Below are 21,141 nucleotides of genomic sequence, written 5' to 3' on the forward strand. Positions count from 1 at the left end.
CGACAAAACAAAAACGTGCTGATATTGTTTTAGGTATGAAAAAAAAAACATACATATGTTTTAATACTTTTTTTTTTTTTATTTTATTTTATTCAATGTTTTAATACTTGAAATAAATAAAATATACACAATATTTCATAGATGTTTATAAATACTTAATTTAAAATTTTTAAAAATGTTTATTTAAAATATTTATAATTATGTTTAACAAATAATTAGCGCTTTTATTATATAGCGGTGATCCATAATGAAGAAATGTTCCATAAGCAAATATGTTTCAAATATTACAGTCAAACAAAAAATAATTCGTTAAAAACAATATTAAATTAAAAATTTTATTGTTTAGATATTTTGTAGATTTGTTGAGTAGAATTTGAAAAAAAAAGAAGTAAGAAGAAAAGCAAGAGTGCAGGATATATAAAGATTGTATAGAATATATATGGAAATAGTATAGAATATAGAAATGAAATAGTGTAGGTGGGCTAAAAGCTCTAACGATAAGTAAGCGTGAAGTTCACTATTTATTGCTATGCTTTGCTATTATGACTTCCAAAAATATTTTTGAAAAATATTTAGTTACTTTAATAAAATTTGATTCATTAATCCTTTTTCTATTTATTAATGAAAATTATCGTAAAGCCAACACTTATTTACTTCATTATTCACAAATTTATATTTAAATAACTAGTAACAAACAAAGTAACTATTGTAACAATTGTAGAGTAATAAACGCATTAATGGGTTTCAAGTACATGTTTATTGCGCAATATTTCGAAAGAATAACGCGCACTTCTTTCGAGCTCGTAAATTAATATAGATTTTAAATTTAAAACAATTTATATTGTAGACTGTATATAATTTTAAGGTGCATTATTAATTTTACAATGCATTGTTAAAAGAATATTTGATAAGTATCTACGATAACAAAATAACAATCTATTTATAAGAGTAGTTGGCAGATAAAGTATAACAATTTAATTATATACCCGGCATATAATATATAAATTTTAAAGTAATTGTATATTTCAAATTTTAATTTGTCTAATAAGTTTAATTAAGAAACAATTGTTGTAAAATGAGCAGCTCAAGTAATTTCATGTCATACTCCATTAATATAATGTTGATCCGCGATTCCTAAATTCAACAATCAATCAAAATGACAAATTCGTTATGAACTTCCACATGCTTCTCATAAGAAGCCATGTGCATATTATGTAAAATGAAAATCGATATCATTCACATGTCTTTTAAAACCCGATCGACAGAGCAGCTGTTTTCGTATACTACACAGTCGGACCTTTTTCTCGTAAAAACACCGAAGGATCGCATTTAAATTTTAAAACCTGTAAAACCCGACAGGCCACATGGTTCTGTTGATCTCCGCTGCGCAACCACACACACCAACACATCTTACAATGTATCTTTTAGAGAATTTTGATAAATAGAAGTTTGATAAGGGATATTTATAAAACATATATGGTCATTGTAAAATTGTGAGTATACTAAATTATTAGTCTATCGTAGAGATAAAAATGCCCGCAAAGAATATGTGCATGAAATAGAAATGTAACAACACTGTAATGTATCAAGAGTTGAAGCATTGCTCGAAAAAATTAATATATTATTATTATAAAGTAAAATTGAGACTAATTATAACTTAATATTCAGTTCGCTTTAATTATATTATATACATATTTTGAAGTTTTTTTATATATAGACTGAAGTTTCGTTAGATTTAAAACGTCCCTTTTGAGACAAGGTTGTTGAGTGTTTTGGACCAGAAGCAGCTGTTGTGATGGCGTTGAATGTTTTTATTTTGTGGTACTTTAGTAAGAGCGGATATTACGCATATATATATATATATATATATATATATATATATTATAATAGTTTTAGCTTCCGGGATTTATGCTGATCATTATGCATATTATGAATATAAATTGGCAACTGCTAGCCAACGAAAGTCGGGATTCAATTAACAAGCTTTGCTATTTTTATACTTCATTAATGAAAGTTTCAGCGTACAAATTTTTGTTCTAAATTTAAAAGTATAAGAAAAAAACTAACTCCAGATTTCATGCCAAAAAGATTTATATTGATAATGATTTCAGGATGAGTAACATTTTTGGCACTCGACATAGAAAAGTTATACTTAATGCCAAATTGCAAATGAAAATAATCACATACCAAGTTACCTACTCTACTCACCTAAAAACATCAAATGACTTAAAATAAAATGCTCGCTAAATGTTAAACATACATGTACGAAGAGTCAATTTCACGTTAAATATAGATTTTGCGCTGCACGCTATAGTTTTCGTAGTTAGATCGATGGAATTGCAAAAGACCATGGTAAAAAGAATTGATTTAACAACTACTATGTGGCTAATGTTTTAATGCCTAGACAACGAAAAATATAGAGTAAAAGCATTCGACGCGAGCCAAAACAATATGATCAAATAGCATTCAAATGCAAAAATATTAAAAATATAAAATCGAAATTGCGATTCTTTGCAACATGTGCGAAAAGCTATTGTGAATAAGCAGTCCAATATAACATAAAGAGATTTTATCATTTCTAGTCCCAGAAACATTGTTGCCAAAAATATGATACATGATAATGCGATGACAAGCAAATCTTAGTAAACATCGTTTATTCATATATTTTCGTGTGTATAAAAATGTGTTAAATAAATTATGAAGAGACGGCTAGCTGCCTACACATTTATAAATGTGTTTAACACGTCGAGCAACGTATAAAGATATCTGCAACATATTTACGAAGACAAAAGCGATAATCTATTGGCTTAAAAAGCATACAGTTTGATTTGATTTTGATATAATAAAAATTTAAAAAATTTAGATGATGACCCTGAGATAAACAAATTAGGAAAAGAACATTAACCCCTTAACCGGGAAATTGATCTAGCTTGGACAGTGCCGAAAAAGAATTTAAATTGCAAGCGCAAGCAAAATTCTTGCTATCGCTAACGTGTGTAGCTCGTTATTGCCTGAGATGGCACTTGTACATCATCACGAGCCACACACGTTATACCCGGGCAAATGGTTAAAAGATCCATATGGGAGAAATGAAATAAAAATACAAAAATAATAAGTTAACCCACCTTTGTTCGTCCGCGAATACAAATTTCCTCAACTTAAGGTCCCTCAAAACAACTCCTAGTTTATGACAATCCCTAACCGCAGTTGCCATTTGACGAAACAGCCTTCTAGCTTCGGGTTCCCTCAATCTCCGCCTTGCTCGGACGTGTGAATGTAAATCACCGCCTTGAGCTTTATCGAACAATAGATAAGCCCTTCCTGGACCTAAAACCACCTCTCTTGGATGTGAAACGTGCTCCAATTCCTGCAGCAGGAAATGCACTCCTAGAAGAGCTGACCCGCAGCTCCTGGGAACGACCTGGAATTAGAAGTTAATACGATGTTAATTACATCGGATAACTGACTGAAATAAATGATTCGTGAAAGATCAGAGGAGGAGTTTGAAGGTTATAGATAAAGAATAATAATTGAAATATATATAAGGAATTTTAATGGCAAGGGATGTGTAAAGATTATTACTAATAGAGCTATTGGCTATAAAAAACAAACATATAATAAAACCTTAAATATTACGTATCCTATAGTATGTGCTTCTATTTTATACAGAGCTAAACATTCACTTTTCTGCAAATACCCTTCGGATACATGGCTAAACGCACAGTAATTTCGTATTTCATTCCGAAATACCTCCTGCAGAACGCTCGCAAACCTCCTGTCGTAATCTTTCGCAAGCCATATGTTATATAACAAACTTAAATTCATTTTAAGAAATTAGAGACAGAGTTTTTGCTTCCATTCTGATTTTAATTATAAGTTTCGCGATAATACCCTTAAAATATTCGTTACCATTGGAATCTTAATCAATACTCTCGTGCATGCTTGTTCCAATTCTGATTCAAATTTAGGTGTGATAAAGCGACAAACCTTTTTCATTATGAATTAATAATAGCTCTATCCACTCCCATATCAAATGTAATCACATGAAGATAACCACGCCTGAATACACACCCGATTTTTTTAAATACAAAACTTTTAGAAGTGCGTATATGGCTTAATAATAAATATCAATACTATGATATAAACGAAGGTAAATTAGATACTGATTAATACAAGCGCTAAAATAAATTAGTATTAGATAGTTAATTATAGATTCTGGTGAAAAATTAAAATACTCTTTGCTGGTAATGAGGACAAGGACATTAAGGAAATGGCAAATGAATGAGAATATTTTGCAGGGGCATTCTTCATATCAACATGCTCATTGCTGATTAATGAAACAATCAAGCAGCGGAACAAATATAATACGACTAATAGTCACCTTCATCTTACAGTTATTAATTTTTTGTGTAATTTGAAAATTAAAAGAAAATGGATCTATAATTTGCTTGTCATATAAGTTTTAGGTACATTTTAAGCTTAAAGAAACAAAAAACTTTTATTTTTACGAATATTGCATGCTTTGATAAGAACACATGGTAACAATTCGCACGTGTGTGGCGCGTGCCCGATACGCAAAAGAAAGCTTCGAAAGCTCTCTAAGCTTTCTATGAAAAATTTATATAAAAAAATGTATACTATTAGTTACACAGTATTATGATAAATAAACGTAAAATAAAACGTAATATAATCAAATAAAGCATTAGTGATTACAAAATATAGCTCAAAATAGTATACAAAATAGTAACAAAATAACAATTACAATGTAATGCATTTTTTGAACAAAAATATTTGTATATTTATGTAATATCTAAATTACCAAATCACCATACACGTGCCCAATAATAACTAACAAATGAATTATTGAACAATTCAAAGTATTTTGTACGTCATCAAAACTGCAATCATTTATATCTGCTCATTTGTGCAACAATAAAGTTATTACAGACTATGTATAAATATGCAGTAAAACTAGATAGCATACAATGTCACAATAAATAACACAATAACGCACGTATGCAAAAGTATTTTGTTTATATGTTTATGGATATTTACAGCTATTTCATAATATGCAATGTAAATTTATACACAAAATGTGCAAACAGTAAGCAAAACGGAAGAGCATTGTTACATTATCTCCATACTCGGTACAGTAAGTTTGAGTTTAAGCTACACCTGCTATATCATGATAAATCTATTCGGGCCGAAAGCAAAGGAAATGTAATAAAATATGTTATATTAAATATCAAACGTAAACATACCGAAGTGAAGTATATCATTGAAGCAAAGCGAACTAAATCGAATGCGTTTGAGAATTCGGACACAAATTAAAAAATTGATATCATCAAAGCACATAACTCGTTTATTAACAAAAAACATACTGTGCGCAATTGATCAAAACTCGAAATATTGTAGGTTGTTTGATGAAATCACTCAATGCAGCCCATGTTAGTAAAATTTAAATATACTTTGTTAAATGCCAATTGGCTAATGACATTTTAGACAGTAATACTCGTCGTAAAATGTATTACTAAACGTCTATTGTCTGTCACAGAAATCTATCTATTAACATAATACTACCAGAAAAACAGGCAAGCATATCATAATATATGTGGATTTGTTAACCACTGTTGAGTATTTCCAAAGTGTTATTGCATATAGAATATCGCAATGCAATTATGAGCCTTTCGGAAACCTGAACGGAAGTTTGGCCAATGACGTGAGTATTGCGCCGACTACGCCGGAACTTGATTTTATACGATTCAGCTCTAGGATTAGTTAATAAACTTTGAAGGATAAGAAACCTTCTAATCTTTGTACAGCGCTTCTCAAAATGAAGCACAATTTTCTCAACTTCAACAGCAAAATATTCTTTTAATACAAATAATTTCCGATTCTATCTACCTATCCCAATACAGTTTTGTCACACCTCTAAAAAAAACTACATTATGTCACGCTTAAAAGACAAAGAGGGTACCGAACGAGGCTGTCAGCACTTGAAACAAAAAAACTCTACATCATGGTTCCAATTCAAGGTGAACTTCAGAAATACATGTCACGGCAACCCACGACGATATATTTTGACAATTACGGTCGACCTCTATTATCTGAACGCTGTAATACCCGATTACGAACAAAAAAAACTCGGTGACATTGTTCACACAATTCGCGAAATGTACTACCTATATAAATATACTTTGAACAATGGTAATTAACTAATATATTTCTTAATACACGAATTAAGCGATTATAGTATAGTTAACGATGGGCATTTTATAAACGAAACATTAATAGAGTTCTCATTCATAAAATTCATATGATTACCACGTACGTAGGTAATTAATTCATTCAACAGTTTTATACAAAACTAGCTGACCCGGCAAACGTTGTTTTCCATGAAAAATATTTCTAGTATAAAGTATTTGAATAGTGCACCCACTGCAAAGCACGCCACATATAAATGCTCCTTTTTGCTTAATAGTCTTTGCAAGTGCCAACCTAATCTGAAATTGTTTATATTCAGATGGAATTGGCACATTTAAAGCTACAAATACATAATTAGAGCGCAATTTTGTATTTGTGATGCAAAAACAACATCAAATTTTGACAAAAATCTTCTTTATACGTAAGTCTAATAATAATATCTTATCATCAATTGATACGATATCATTTCAAAAATCTTTACCATGACGACATAAGGTCTATTCATTGCCTCTCATGGCTATACGTAAGTTCACATAAATGTGATTACGATGTCGCAACTGTTTTATTAACACTATTTGTCATTAAGACACAAAGGACAGGAACTACGGACGATTTTCAGTTAATTTATCATTGAACTTCTGTTGACAACGAGATGACAGGCAAAAACACGTACTGTAGATCTTCTTTGATTCAATTCATGCTTGTCGAGATTGCGGTGTTGCTTGAAAATTTAAAATACCATTTAATTAAATATTTATGTAAAATTGAAATTAGTAGAAATTTTGAAATCCCAAATCAATTAGTAATTTAATTCTACAATATGCTAAAACCACATTGGTTGCAACATTATTTTTCAATTTTATGTTTTTCAGTACAAGAAAATTTATAATAAAATGAACCGTTTCTTATGCAATTTCAAAATCACTTTTGCAATATTTATCGTGGCAAATATAATATCATATTAGCAATAGCAAAACAATTCTTAATTGAACTTTATCAAAATTAATATAATTTCTTTATTAATACTTATTTACTCTCGATCTAAATATGTATACTGATTATGGCATATGACGAAACTTAACCTTTACACTCTTTATAATCAACGAGCGGTTTGGCCTCAATGAAGGACTGATTTCGCAATGTAATTGGTACATGAAACAGTGATGTGTTCGTCCATGTATCAACATAAATCTTTCAATCGAACAGAACTAACAATTACTACTTTACACGCTTAATAAGACCGAATCAAAAATTCGTATAAAAAAATGTATCAAAGTGTTTTATTCATGGCCGCCTCTAAATTGATGGCCGATGCTTTGTGTCGATTAAGCAATTATAGAGTTGAGCGAATTTGCAATGTTGTTATTACTAAATTTAGAATGAACGGCTAACGATTATTTCAGCAGTTTGAATAAATGAATTATGCTCAAAATTGTATTAAGAAGTTGTTATTTTCACAGATTTCTCGCTACTCTTATTTATGAATATAAATATAATAAAATGTATTCATAAAAACAATGTTATATATTTAAAGTTAAATTTAAACAGAATTGTAATAAAATTTCGTCACTAAAATTTAAGTTATCAAATAGACTCATAAGTTTATGTCTTTATTCCAAGGGTCAATTAAAGTGATAAGTGTTGTCCAAGAAAATTATCTAAAACATGTGAAAAATATTGACGAATAAATAGTATTATTCATTTCCAAAATAATGCATATGTCTAAATAATTATATTACAATCGTTCGTATCTCGCGAGCGAATTGAACCAATCTAATCCAGTGCGTGACAGCTCGAGTCCAAACAGCTCCGCCGAATGCATATAAATGCTCGCGATCAATTAAGACAAAGTTTCGCAAATGCATAATACACAACATTATTATCTGTTGCGAGGTGAAATAGCTCGTTCGAGAGATCAGGTTTAATTGCGAGTGGAATTGCCGGTAGATTTGTGTTATGCATGGTGTTCCCTCCCGCCGTCCCCGTTTTTCGCAAAACCGCGTGGCCCGTTCGCGGCCAGACCGACCGGCTCAGTATGTCAGGGTCTCTATATTCTACTCCGCGCCATTCATGGAGAACTCAGCCGATATCTCGACTAGAAGTGTTGATCGCGAACAAATTGCTATTTGCGAATCGTTGTTTGTTTTTCTTCTTTATTTGTGCCATTGATACATGGCTAGCATTGCTGATAAGTCATTACTCCACTGCTCAATCATTTTTATCAAATTGGAAACATAAACGTAGAAATGCGTATCTTGAAACTTTGTGCAAAATTACATACTCTTATATGACATCGACGATTTCAATATTACTTCCTTCCATCATTTACTCACAGGCAGTTTACTCGTACTGCAATTTATCACTGAACTATCGATTCCACAATTCTACATTATTCATGCGATATAGACATATAACCTTTTGGGAAATTGTGATCCAGTTTTCTATCGAGTTACATATTATTTGCAATACATTCTTCTAGCGCGCAATAAATTACGAACGTTTCGAAAAGCTCGCCCTGGTGCAACAAATCTTCGGGGCATGTCCGCGTACTAAATCGAGCGTCATGTGACCTTTTTGAACGATTCGCACCTTTGATTAAGCAGACAAGAGATATATGAAGGAGAATGTAGAGAAAATATTCGAAATAATAAGAAGTAAAGAGTTAAAGAATAGAGAATATTAGATAGATAGAACAATTACACACAAACATTAGTGATTCAAGTCCAATATATCTGAAGACGTATTTATTGGTTGGGCAAATTCTAGACTCTACATTTTCCTATCTGAATTTTATTCCAATAAATCTGAACTAGGTCAAGATGATTAATTATTTCATTAAGGTTACTTGTACGGTCAATACTATCACGTTGACTTCTGGGATACTCTATATATTTAATAACTTTGTTGATTTGGGCAGTAGGACCAAGTTGTCATACACACATCAGCTTTAATTATTAGAAAAGTAATTTTAGTTAACTTTTTGAAAATCCTAAAATGTGTTCTAGGTTCTTCGATATCCCGCAACCGGTGCAAGCAGGCGGGCTAATTAGTGATCCCGCAGTAGTTCTCTTTATTAAACGTCGCACTTTTTTGTACGATTTTTTATTCACTTTATTCATTCGCCGTGTGCGGGTGCGTTGCCTCACGCAGATCGAGAGCAATTGTTGTTCAGACAACGACGTGGCCTAAGAGCCCAAGAGCGTTTGCAGCACCGGTATACATATTGCTAATTAAATGACTTGAATGAATAAATATATCTTGGGTCGTTATATGTCAGCGCAAGGCGCACACGGGCGTGCACACGCTCTGCATCTGCTGCGTTAAAGGTGCAGAGTAATAAATGTTTGGTTAAGTAACACTAAACTTAACTTCAAAAGAATTAGAAACCTGTATGATAGAATGGTTTTGAAATGTACATTCTGATTTAACAATTCTTAATGCCAAATCAAGCGGCATTGCGTGAGTCGTAATATATTACTCTCAGAGGAATTGTAACACTTTAAAAGCCAGGAAAATTAAAATAATTTAAACCAATTTATGGCAAGATGTTACGTTTCAGATTTTATACAAAGTGCTACTAAACACTGTAAAAACGCCATGTATTTACTGCGCGATCAGGCGTTTTATTCATAAAATACAACTACACTCATATGTTATCAAGCCAAATCTCAAAGACCCAGTTATGATATTGTTATTTTTGACGATCGTGCGTTTTTAAATTAGGTTTTCTATCTAAAACGAGTGACTGCACTACTGTGCAGTCTGCACAGCATCCACATAGGATTTTGACTGTTTTAGTACCACTTTATATAAAAACTGCTACACAATATAGCCTTGCCATAACATTGGTCTATTTTACGGCAGAATCAGCCCCTTAATGTCCTTAACACGTTCGCGGACGTGAACGCTTTTATTATAAAGAAGTAAAAATTCAAATAATTTTAGAAAAATGTATTCGTTCAAACATGATCGCTTTCGTCCGCACCTGTAATATTGGTTAAGCGTTCTCTTGTGATCCATATCGCACATTATTACAATGTTGTTTTATGTATAGGTAATAAGTATTGCGGCAGTGTGTCATATTTATTGCGTTATCGTGTCGAGGGCAGTGGTCGCACCGCCAGACGCCAGCTATGCATACAACTTACACGTGTATACACCTTCGTATAGGTGTAAACGCACACAGGAGAATTCTGAATAGGAGACTCATTGAACTAATTACATAGCAGTTTGATAAATTACGGAACATAAAATATTTGCTTTAGTTTATTCAATCGGTAATGGATACTCAAATTTTGAAAATCCATGCCCTAACAATTTGGCTACTAATGATGTACAAAAATGTATTTGCAATCTATTTTATACGTTTTTTGCTGGAGGCGAATGGAGAAAATAAAGTGGACAAGATAACAAATGTAGAAATTCTGAGAAGAGTGGGCGAAGAAAGAACTCTACTGAGCACGGTTCTGAAAGGAAAGGTAAACTGGATTGGATCCATTCTGTAAAAAGAATGCCTCCTTCATGACGTCGTCGAAGGTAAAATAGAAGGACTGAAAAAAATTCGAAGAAGAATGAAGATGTTTGATGACTTGCGCGAGAAGAGAAAATACAGGAAACTGAAAGCTGAAGCACAGGACCAAAAAGCATGAAAGCAGAAATTTGGAAAAAAAACACTCATAAAAAGAAAAAAGTGATTAATGATACTAAATTAGGAATAGGAAAAACTACAAGGGAGGGAAAAGAAAACATTGATTTTCTGGTGTTCTCATACCATGATCCTGCCTTCGGCCAGACTAATATATATTATATATATATATATATATATATATATATATATATATATATATATATATATACATAACCAATACTAGAAAAAGATTGGGAAAAATGCTGAAAAAAGATACTCAAGTAAACTTATATATTGTAAGAAGCAATATAGTAAAAATGTACAATATAGCAATTCGTAAATATTTCATTCTAGGAACGTTTCTAGTAAATGAGAATAATAAGTATATATATATATATATATATATATATATATATATATATACATAACCAATACTAGAAAAAGATTGGGAAAAATGCTGAAAAAAGATACTCAAGTAAACTTATATATTGTAAGAAGCAATATTGTAAAAATATACAATCTAGCAATTCGTAAATATTTCATTCTAGGAACGTTTATAGTAAATGAGAATAATAAGCTACACCTAAGAAGCAAAAATACATCTCAAAACAGTGAATAATATTTGTATTTTCCATACATCTAATTGATTTCTAATGGCAAGTCTACTGATTTCGCAATAAGATTAAAGAAGCATGATTATAAATGAACAGAAATATTTGCAAAGTATTGCCCGTTGATGAAGGACATTATGTAATTGATATTTATCTTGAGAAAACCATTTTCTGATTGAGTCGATGTAATGTTACTTAATCCATTGTATCTAACCTATACAGCGATTAGTGTACTAGACAATTAGGAAGCCTTCTGCGATAGTATCGTATATTGAATATTACCATACAACCTAAATGTTTTGACCCAGATACTTTACACTTCAACCTTGTATATATATATATATATATATATATATATATATATATCCGTTGTTTTTTAATTTGATTATAGAACGACTCCAAGATATGGAGAAGTAACTAGAATTTGTCTAGTAATGTAATAAATGAATCTCTTATTGAAATGAAGGCTTTGATAATGATCGAGTGTCTCATATACATTGATTTTCTTCGTATGTATCATTATAGATTTAAGTTCAATCCGCAAGGTTTAAGCTTAATAAATCATACAAGTCATAATTGCTACGACATTTCATATGAAATGTGGATTGGCATACTCATCATAAAAGGCAAATAAATACAAGAATCTAAATTATAATTATTTTTAGAATGATTTCAATATTACAACACGTGTACAATTAGACAGAATACTTTTTACATAACTGGAAAATTTAACTTTATCCCAATACTAATCCTTGCGTTTCTATAACGTGTTAAGTTAAACCACTGGTACTAATCTTCTACAAATCTTATCTCAGGTATTTTGACAATCCTTTAAGACGCGCAATTTTAAATACTAGAAAATTGCCTGGTTAAAAAGCATGGAATTTAAAATTTAAAGGGTTTCATTTAAATAACCAAGAAAATTATCATCAAGATTTTACAAAAGCTTGCGGAATTATCGGTTTTAAAAAAAATAACTATATTTTTTTATTTACTATTTGCATTGGTTGTGTTTTAATATAGCATCGGAGTATAAATAATTTTATTCTAACTTTACCAACGCATTTGCTTTTTATTTAGTACAAACAAGAATCTGATAATTGATTTTATAATTTACTAAAATGTTTGAAAACCTTTTCCATATTTTATTGACCGCCATAACAATTATTGTGGGTAAAACTACCTGCCGTAGTAATACCCAAAATATATATTGATACATTCAAAAACCAATATTATTGAATACCTGTGCTATTAAATCTCCTATTTTTATGGTATACATAGATTATCTGTGGAACTTTAACTATTTAAATTGTGCATTTAAATTCTTTTCCCTACAAAGGTCATACCAAAATTCTCTAATCTCTTGTAATAAGTTTACAACTATGCGTAATAATTGTGCATATTTCGGCTCATTTTGCAAACAAAATCCTTAGCGTAATATAATTTTATATATGTCAGGCTACGTTATTAAATAAAATCGAACGTAAAATCGTTAAATAAATATTACTATGTAAAGTTTTATGACAAGCGTGAACATCTGCATTGCAGACATAAAATATTTACAATACACTAGATCAAGTTTGATTGTTACTAGAATACGATAAAAGTTGCAGCCCCAGTGCAAGAAAAGTTCTCACTTATTTTTATAGTCGCATATACAATAAGTTTTAAATGTAAAATAAAACGATAAAAAACAAGAATACGGAGAAAGTACTTATTCGACAAAAGAACTGATAATTCGTTGTATTTAAATGCTCAAAATAAAAGCCGATTGTGCTCGTCAACGCCAGGGGAATCTTCTTTCTCTTCCGCGAAGCTTTTGCGCACCTAGTTCACCGCACGAAGACAAACCAGTTTCGTGTATCATAATAATAGTCAAGGTAAAACTTGTTCTCTATTGTTGTTTTCTTTGTCCTATGTAAACTTCATTGCACATACAAGTCCCATAAATGAAGAGTATTGTCGTAAATGCTTTTGATGTATTATGAACAGGCCGATGACCATTCTGAATGGAAGCTACTTTCAACTTGTTCTAAAGCGCTTTTGTTCTCATTCGTTTCCGCGAACATTTAATACAGGAATCTTATAAGTGCCACATTCTTTTTATACACTCTAAACTTGATAATGATAAAATTATTTCAGGTATTTTGGCCGAGTGTTTCAGATATCCTAGTTATCTATCAGATATCTATTGAATAAAGTTTGTCAATTTGGTAAAACTGGTTTGAAGTTCAAAACATTCATATTTATGACATACCGAAAGGGGTATGAAAAGGGTACAAACATATTTATATAATATGTAGAATAAAATGCATTTATTGATTCTCAGGAATTATTTAAACAATTTTAAAAGAGCACTATAAGAATACCTCATGGCTATTGTTCTCATAAAATTTATAAAACTTGAGTTCTTTATGTTAGGTATTTTTTAATTTGGTTATCCTAAACAATTACCCTATTACGGTCTTACTCACACTATTGTAAAACAAGAACCGAATAATATAGATGTCCTATAAGTACAATTAATTTGAATTAATTAAACATTTCAAGTTTACTTTACGGCCAACAAATTTTATTGTTACAAGTACATTAAATATTTTGTAAGTTTATCGAATAGAAACTATACGACCCAGTTTTGTATAACGAATAGCATAAGCCGCCAAGACCAAACAAGTGCGAATAAATAGAAACAAATAGTCATAATGCCACACGTCTATGTAGATTAGACATTTGCGAATTGCAAAACATTAGACCAGATTATGCGTCATAAATATAACAATTATATTTAGAATTGCACAAGGTATTGCAAACTAACATAACATCCGTATTTGGTATTAAGAATGAAAAATAAATTAATGAGTTGTCGTCAATATAATAAATAAATAATATTCAAAATTTCATAAATTATGTGGCCATATATTATGAAATAAAACATTATTATAGATCGATCAGTTTTGTATTTTTTTCTTGTTCATCATAATTTATATTAAATATTGTCACAGTCCCTATAAACGCGGAAACGCGACCAAAAAATTTAAATTATACAAAATGAATTTAAAACACAAAAACAAAGTATTGACGTCACTTATATCTGACGCATCGCATGAATAAAGCAAAAAAATAAGAGAATGCAAAAAAGATCTACGGCGTCAGCTGGCAGCGCGAGACAAAGAAATATCAAGTTACAACCAAGATCACAGGGATGACCATATATATAAATATTGGTATCACATATGCACCTGATAATATGTTTATTATCAAAATAAATGACTTAACATGTTTTTATGTTCATTGGTTGTTCAAAATACACAGAAAACAGACTGAAAACTTTGTTTTTGCAAGTTTTTATAATAGCTTAAGTTTTTTTCTCTAATCTTAAATTTCTAATATATTACTATTTAAAAAAATAATTTACAAACTGACTGTAAAAATATTATAATAATTTCGAAAATATTTACAGTAAAATAAAAAAAAAATATGGTTACGGTTTTTCAACATTGTCCTTAAGACTTTAAACATCAGGTGACTTTCGTCACACGATTCGATTATGCAGATGATTTCATCAAAGGTCGATTACTCCTTGAAGGAAGAATTAACAATGCTTTATATTCATTTCCCACAGTAGCAGACCATAGAGGAAAAATTTATTCCAGGGCGTCGTCGTGAGAATCTCAAGATGCCGCGATCTTAGCCACGAGATAGAAAGAATTTCCAGACCGGTCAAGCGAGCTGGGCGCAGTAACATTGAATATTTTCAATGCAAGTTTATTAATAAGACCTCTCTTATTACTTTCGGGGAACCAAAGAGTGAATTACCATATGGACTAACAGATGGTAAGAAAAATTTCCATTTCTACTTTATAATATGTATCTTGAAACGCAAAATTAATTCAAAGGTCGACCTTGATCAAAGAATTCCAAAGTTCGTTCGTGATTTTGTTGTTCGATTGCGAAGTTAAATTGTTTTTCTTCCGTGTTTTAATTTATTTCACAATTTGTTACGAACGCATTTAATTCCTTAACTTGTTTCCTGAACATTCAGGTTTATATCATAGGGATATTTTGTATTGACATAATATCCTTGTGTGCTTAGGGGCAGTGAACCCTTCGAATTTAAAAGTGAGTACATATTTCGTAATGCAGTGTGAGATAGATATCATGAATACATCAATTTATTGCTGAGTGGACTTGAATATCAATTATATACAATTTTCAACGTGTAAAGAAATAGCAAAAACCAAAAGTGCATGAGAAAGGTTACGACAAAAGTTGAATGACTTATTAATAATAATATATTTTGAGCAAGTTTCAACATTATTAATCGGTATTATAAAATATCTGAATCTAAAATTGATTGCTTACCTTGCAGACCATCTCTTGCTGCGTGTCCAGGTTAATGCACCTTCTAAGTGTACTGCCTTCTAGAGTTTCCAAAACCAAGAACCTTTCCGCAAGAATTAGTGGCGAAGACGATGAACAAGGGTTAACAATCGCGGTTGCCGAGACGCTCGGCTGAGCGTCGTCGGTCGGCGATCCTGGACTACCGACAGGAACCGCGGGTGCCGACCTTTCGCCTGCACCCAAGGCATCTGGTCGCGGCGTTCGCGATACAACTGCTACAGGCTGGACCGACTGAGCACGAGGCGCGTCTGGTTTAGTTGTCACTTGAATAACGCGCGGTTGACGTTCGACGCCTGGCGAATCTTCCATTATAATAAACGCGTCTTTACACTATTTAATTAATTAAACACCGATTTAACGTTTTGTCCTTAACATCAATTTATGGAAAACACCGTTGATACTAAATACGAACTACACATTCGCTACGGTATACCACACACCACAAAACTAATTACAGCGATGAGATTAAATGATATAACTATAAATATCACAGAAATTTTCTTAACTATTTGGTCCGTAATTCGAACATATGTGCCATGAAGATGAGTTCATGTATTTCAACTTCTGGTATCTGAAAATATAGAAGAAAACTAGTTATAAATTGAATTAACAGTTTGATCTAGATTTATAGAGTGAACCTTTGTTGTCGATGCAAGGGGGCATTGTACTATGTGTTCCCGTTGATAAGAAACGATGATATAGTATTTTATTTAGTGCTTGCAAGTACATTGCGAGACAGAACAATATGCATGAGCTAAAGTGCATTATTGTCTGGCGACTCTAAAAATATACAAAATCCTAAAAGTAGGGTAAATTGTATTTAAAAAAAAATATTTCAGCTAAACTATAATTAACAAACCATGCATACAATAAAAGTCTCGTAAATATTAGGCTATCATGAAATCACGATTAATTTTATAGCTCTTTGTTTTGACAAAAGTATGTTGCAGGTCACTATATCATGACATAAATCGATATTTTATTATAACTATATATTATATATATATATATATATATATATATTTAAGAACTAAATGAACGATAATAATTAACAATTTGCAGATTAAATAATTTTGTACATAAAACTTTGAACGTATATGCAATTCCAATGCTTAGCTATTTCAACACAAAGACTCTTTTAAATGTACTGATCAATTGGCTCTGTGCTAACTAATTTAAATATGTACACAATATATAGTTCTATAAATAATTACGTAAAAATACAACAAAATATCTCATGCATTCTACAAAATGATTCATTTTGTAGACTGACTAATTGCGGAGAATTTTGAAACATTTGGCTTCTAGTGAATGGTATTTATTTATCATCGCAAACACTCATCACAAGTACAAAAGATCATTCGACAAGTATTTTTAGAAAAAGTAATTAAATTAATCCTCAAGGATTTCAAGCAATTTTTTGAAAATATTTTAGATCAACAGATTCTGCAAATAATCTAGTTGTTTAAAACAGCTATTTAAATATAGATTTCAACACAAAAGTTTTGTGTAAAAATTATAATACAAAACAAATAGTGAAGATGTGCTTGAAACTATACTTACTGAGCCCTATAAGATATTATTTAACATGATAAAATCATAAATTAGTTTGTAAAACTCGTCAAAAAGCATTCAGGTAATATATTCAATGTCATGTGAACATATACGCAATCAAGCTTTAGAAAAGTATTGCGTCGTCAACAACAAAGCAATAGAATGGTTGGTCTTTACTAATCACTCATTTTGAAGTAATGTGTAAGTTTATATTGCACAAGGAATAACTTAATTGTTCGAAGCTTATTTCTAAATTTAGAGAACAAATGTGAGGCGCAATGTGGTTGAAAATATGTTTATATGATTAAGCCCCTTATTATTTTTAATAAAGTATATTGCGATTTGCGGATGCTATTTTAACGCGCCGTATAAAATTTACAAATATTTCCTAACTAAATTTAGGCGTACTATTTTTAGAATCTTATGACAATGAAATATGCTTATTTAACGAGCGAGTTGACTAAGCAGAAATCTGTCTAAAGATAGATTAAAGCATTACACAAAACCCCTCGAAAATCTACATGAAATTCTTATATTATATATTAATGACGTAGAAGGAAATATGCGCGTAACGGCGTAGCCGGTCTACGTCAGTCGGTAAAACTCTTACAAAACGTAGCAGTATAAAATCTGTTCATATAATGAAGAATGTGTATTTAACAAGTATAACTATGTTTGGCTACTGAGGCCATGAAAATCATATTCCACACGTAAGTGCCAAGTGATAAAAAAATATACCAATACAGAAGAAAAAACAAATACACCTAAACCGACTGTGATCAAAGTTATTCGATCTGCCTAAATATAAAAATTTCAGCCAAACGAACCTTCACAGCCAATGCCAGGCTCATGAAAACGTGTTTATAGAATATTTTATGCCAAAAGGAGTTCCAATTAAAAAGGCCTGGTCATTTAAATTGCGTAAACCATTCATGAACCGGTAATTCTAAATATCGTTTATTGCAGATCTTAAAAGAAACAAGAAGGTGGCAAGTTTACAAGTCAGAAGACTGACGTAAGGTCTTCGCGGAGTTTCGACATACACGGCCAAGGCCATAGGAAATTATTGAGAAATATTACAATACAGCACTGCTCTGGTACTGAATGACCACATAGTACCGGTAATTAAATGACGAGTTTCAAAACTCGAATTTATACAATAGAATTAATATTCATTTTAATAAAATATCGAATATAAAATTATATTTAGCACGTTAACCGCCACTATAATAAAAGAAAAAAATCACATGAGCCATGGTAACTATTAGATAATTTAGTTAAAAATATATTAAGGAAACTTATGGGCCGATTCTGACAAGTATGCCAAGTATTATTAATTTTTTTTTTAGTTTGAAACGTGGCCTTCTACTAAATCCGTATGTTAGACATATATATCTGACATGGCTTATGTAGAACTTCTTTGCGTCAGACAAATATGACTGACAAGACAATTAATGTGTTGCACAAAGAATTGGTTGATATTTTCAATAACATTTAAAATAAAAATTGCTACATTAATAATAGTTTGTTCCAATGTGAAATCGACCCAAAATGATAGATACCACAAAACTATTTTTTATGTCACACTGATGTGGCCCTATATTAAAACTGTTTTTTAGTGTAAAACGTGGCCTTCTAACAAATTTGTATGTCAGATTTATGGCTCATGTAAAACTTTTTAATGTCAGGCACATGTGACTGCCATGGCGAATAGCAAATAATTAGTTGATATTTTCAAAAATATTAAAACTAAAAATTGCTACCTTAATAATATTTTGTTCCAAGGTGGAATCGACCCAAAACGATACCACAAAACTATTTTTTATTTCACACATATATGACTGATGTGGCCCTATATTAAAACTGTTTTTTAGTGTAAAACGTGGCCTTCTAAAGAATTTGTATGTGAGATTTATGGCTCATGTAAAACTTTGTCAGGCACATGTGACTGCCATGGCGAATAACAAATAATTGGTTGATATTTTCAAAAATATTAAAACTAAAAATTGCTATCTTAATAATATTTTGTTCCAAGATGGAATCGACCCAAAATGATAGATACCACAAAACTATTTTTTATGTCACACATATACGACTGATGTGGCCCTATATTAAAACTGTTTTTTAGTGTAAAACGTGGCCTTTTGAAAAATTTGTATGTGATATTTATGGCTCATGTAAAACTTTTTAGTGTCAGGCACATGTGACTGCCATGGCGAATAACAAATAATTAGTTGATATTTTCAAAAAGAAATACAGGAAACTGAAAGCTGAAGCACAGGACCAAAAAGCATGAAAGCACAAATTTGGAAAAAACACTCATAAAAATGAAAAAAGTGATTAATGATAACAAATTAGGAATAGGAAAAACTACAAGGGAGGGAAAGAAAAACATTGATTTTCTGGTGTTCTCAATGATACCACAAAACTATTTTTTATTTCACACATATATGACTGATGTGGCCCTATATTAAAACTGTTTTTTAGTGTAAAACGTGGCCTTTTAAAAAATTTGTATGTGAGATTTATGGCTCATGTAAAACTTTGTCAGGCGCAGTGACTGACATGGCGAATAACAAATAATTGGTTAATATTTTCAAAAATATTAAAAATAAGAATTGCTACCTTAATAATATTTTGTTCTAAGGTGGAATCGACCCAAAATTATTGGCCATCGATTTAAGCTAATCCGGCTTCCTCAATTGGTGGCACAATTAACACTTCAAATCACTAATTTTCAAAACTCATTCAAATCACTGTAACAAATATTCCACACTGTGTGTATCCTTACAAAAATATCGCTCAACGAAGCAGACGGACAATTTCCTATTTGGGCCGGATACCGCCCGAGAACAAAATTTACATACGATACTCCGCACACAACACTGGCTCGCCGAGCTCCATTTTGATACTGTCGGTAAAAGCCGGAGAGCATTATCACACAACCTGCGAGCTACGCTATTACACGAACGTAGGCGTGGAGCAGCGACAGAGCATCGGAGCCGACACGAGTGCGAAGGAAAACGTGCGACCGGCACTCTGTATGTGTTAGCGATGGAATGGCCTCATGAAACTCATACAAGCGACCGGCACGGAGCAGGATAAGCTGCGTTTACATTCCAGACTTACAGAAGCTTCACCGAATAAATTTAAATTTACTTAGTAACTAACTACACCTAAGTCTGTTTATACACGGTTTTGATATAACACGGTTTGAAAATTGAATATTTTTAATTTTTTTACACGATTTTATTCCATTTAGCACGATTCGAAATTTTATGTACTTAAATTTTTTTGTCAAATTTAATTTTATCAAATGAAATTTTATGTACTTAAATTTTTTTTTGTCAAATTTAATTTTTGCGAAGTATGTTCATATCACAAAAAATACAGCGAATAACTGATGACGACAGCAATTAAATCTATGTTGTTGTATTTATGATCATCACTTATTCTATTTTATTTTATTTTTTACCTTAAAAATTGAATAACCTATTCTTTTCGTTCACAACATAGTTTTCTAGTTCCTGAACTTGCCATACATTTAATTTATATTACTTTTAATATTAGAGTGCATATCTTTTTTATCATTAATTACTATGCTTGTGAAAATAAGCATTATATTAGGTTGTCAAATATCTCCCTTCCGCTTTTTTGCTCTTGGTTTATAATACAAAAAGGCGGAAGGGAGATATTTGACAACCTTATTTGATTTAATAAAATAAACATGAATTATTGTTCTTA

At 31.2% G+C, this 21,141-nt stretch overlaps 1 protein-coding gene across 1 annotated transcript in view; it reads right to left on the bottom strand.

Annotated features, from left to right (window-relative positions):
* Positions 1–20,348, bottom strand: part of LOC113373258 (tribbles homolog 2-like) — a 42,946-nt gene extending 22,598 nt beyond the window's left edge. The window contains exons 1-3 of the mRNA XM_026613557.1: positions 20,023–20,348; positions 15,805–16,414; positions 3,126–3,421 (exon numbers count right to left, since the gene is read on the bottom strand). Of these exons, the coding sequence (XP_026469342.1) occupies positions 3,126–3,421; positions 15,805–16,152 (644 nt within the window). The 5' untranslated portion in view covers positions 16,153–16,414; positions 20,023–20,348. The remainder of the gene's footprint in view (positions 1–3,125; positions 3,422–15,804; positions 16,415–20,022) is intronic.
* Positions 20,349–21,141: the final 793 nt, after the last annotated feature.

This window comes from Ctenocephalides felis, unplaced genomic scaffold (assembly GCF_003426905.1).
Source record: "Ctenocephalides felis isolate EL2017-DRISC unplaced genomic scaffold, ASM342690v1 CF-g0.4_SCAFFOLD_01604, whole genome shotgun sequence".
Lineage (NCBI taxonomy): Eukaryota > Metazoa > Arthropoda > Insecta > Siphonaptera > Pulicidae > Ctenocephalides > Ctenocephalides felis.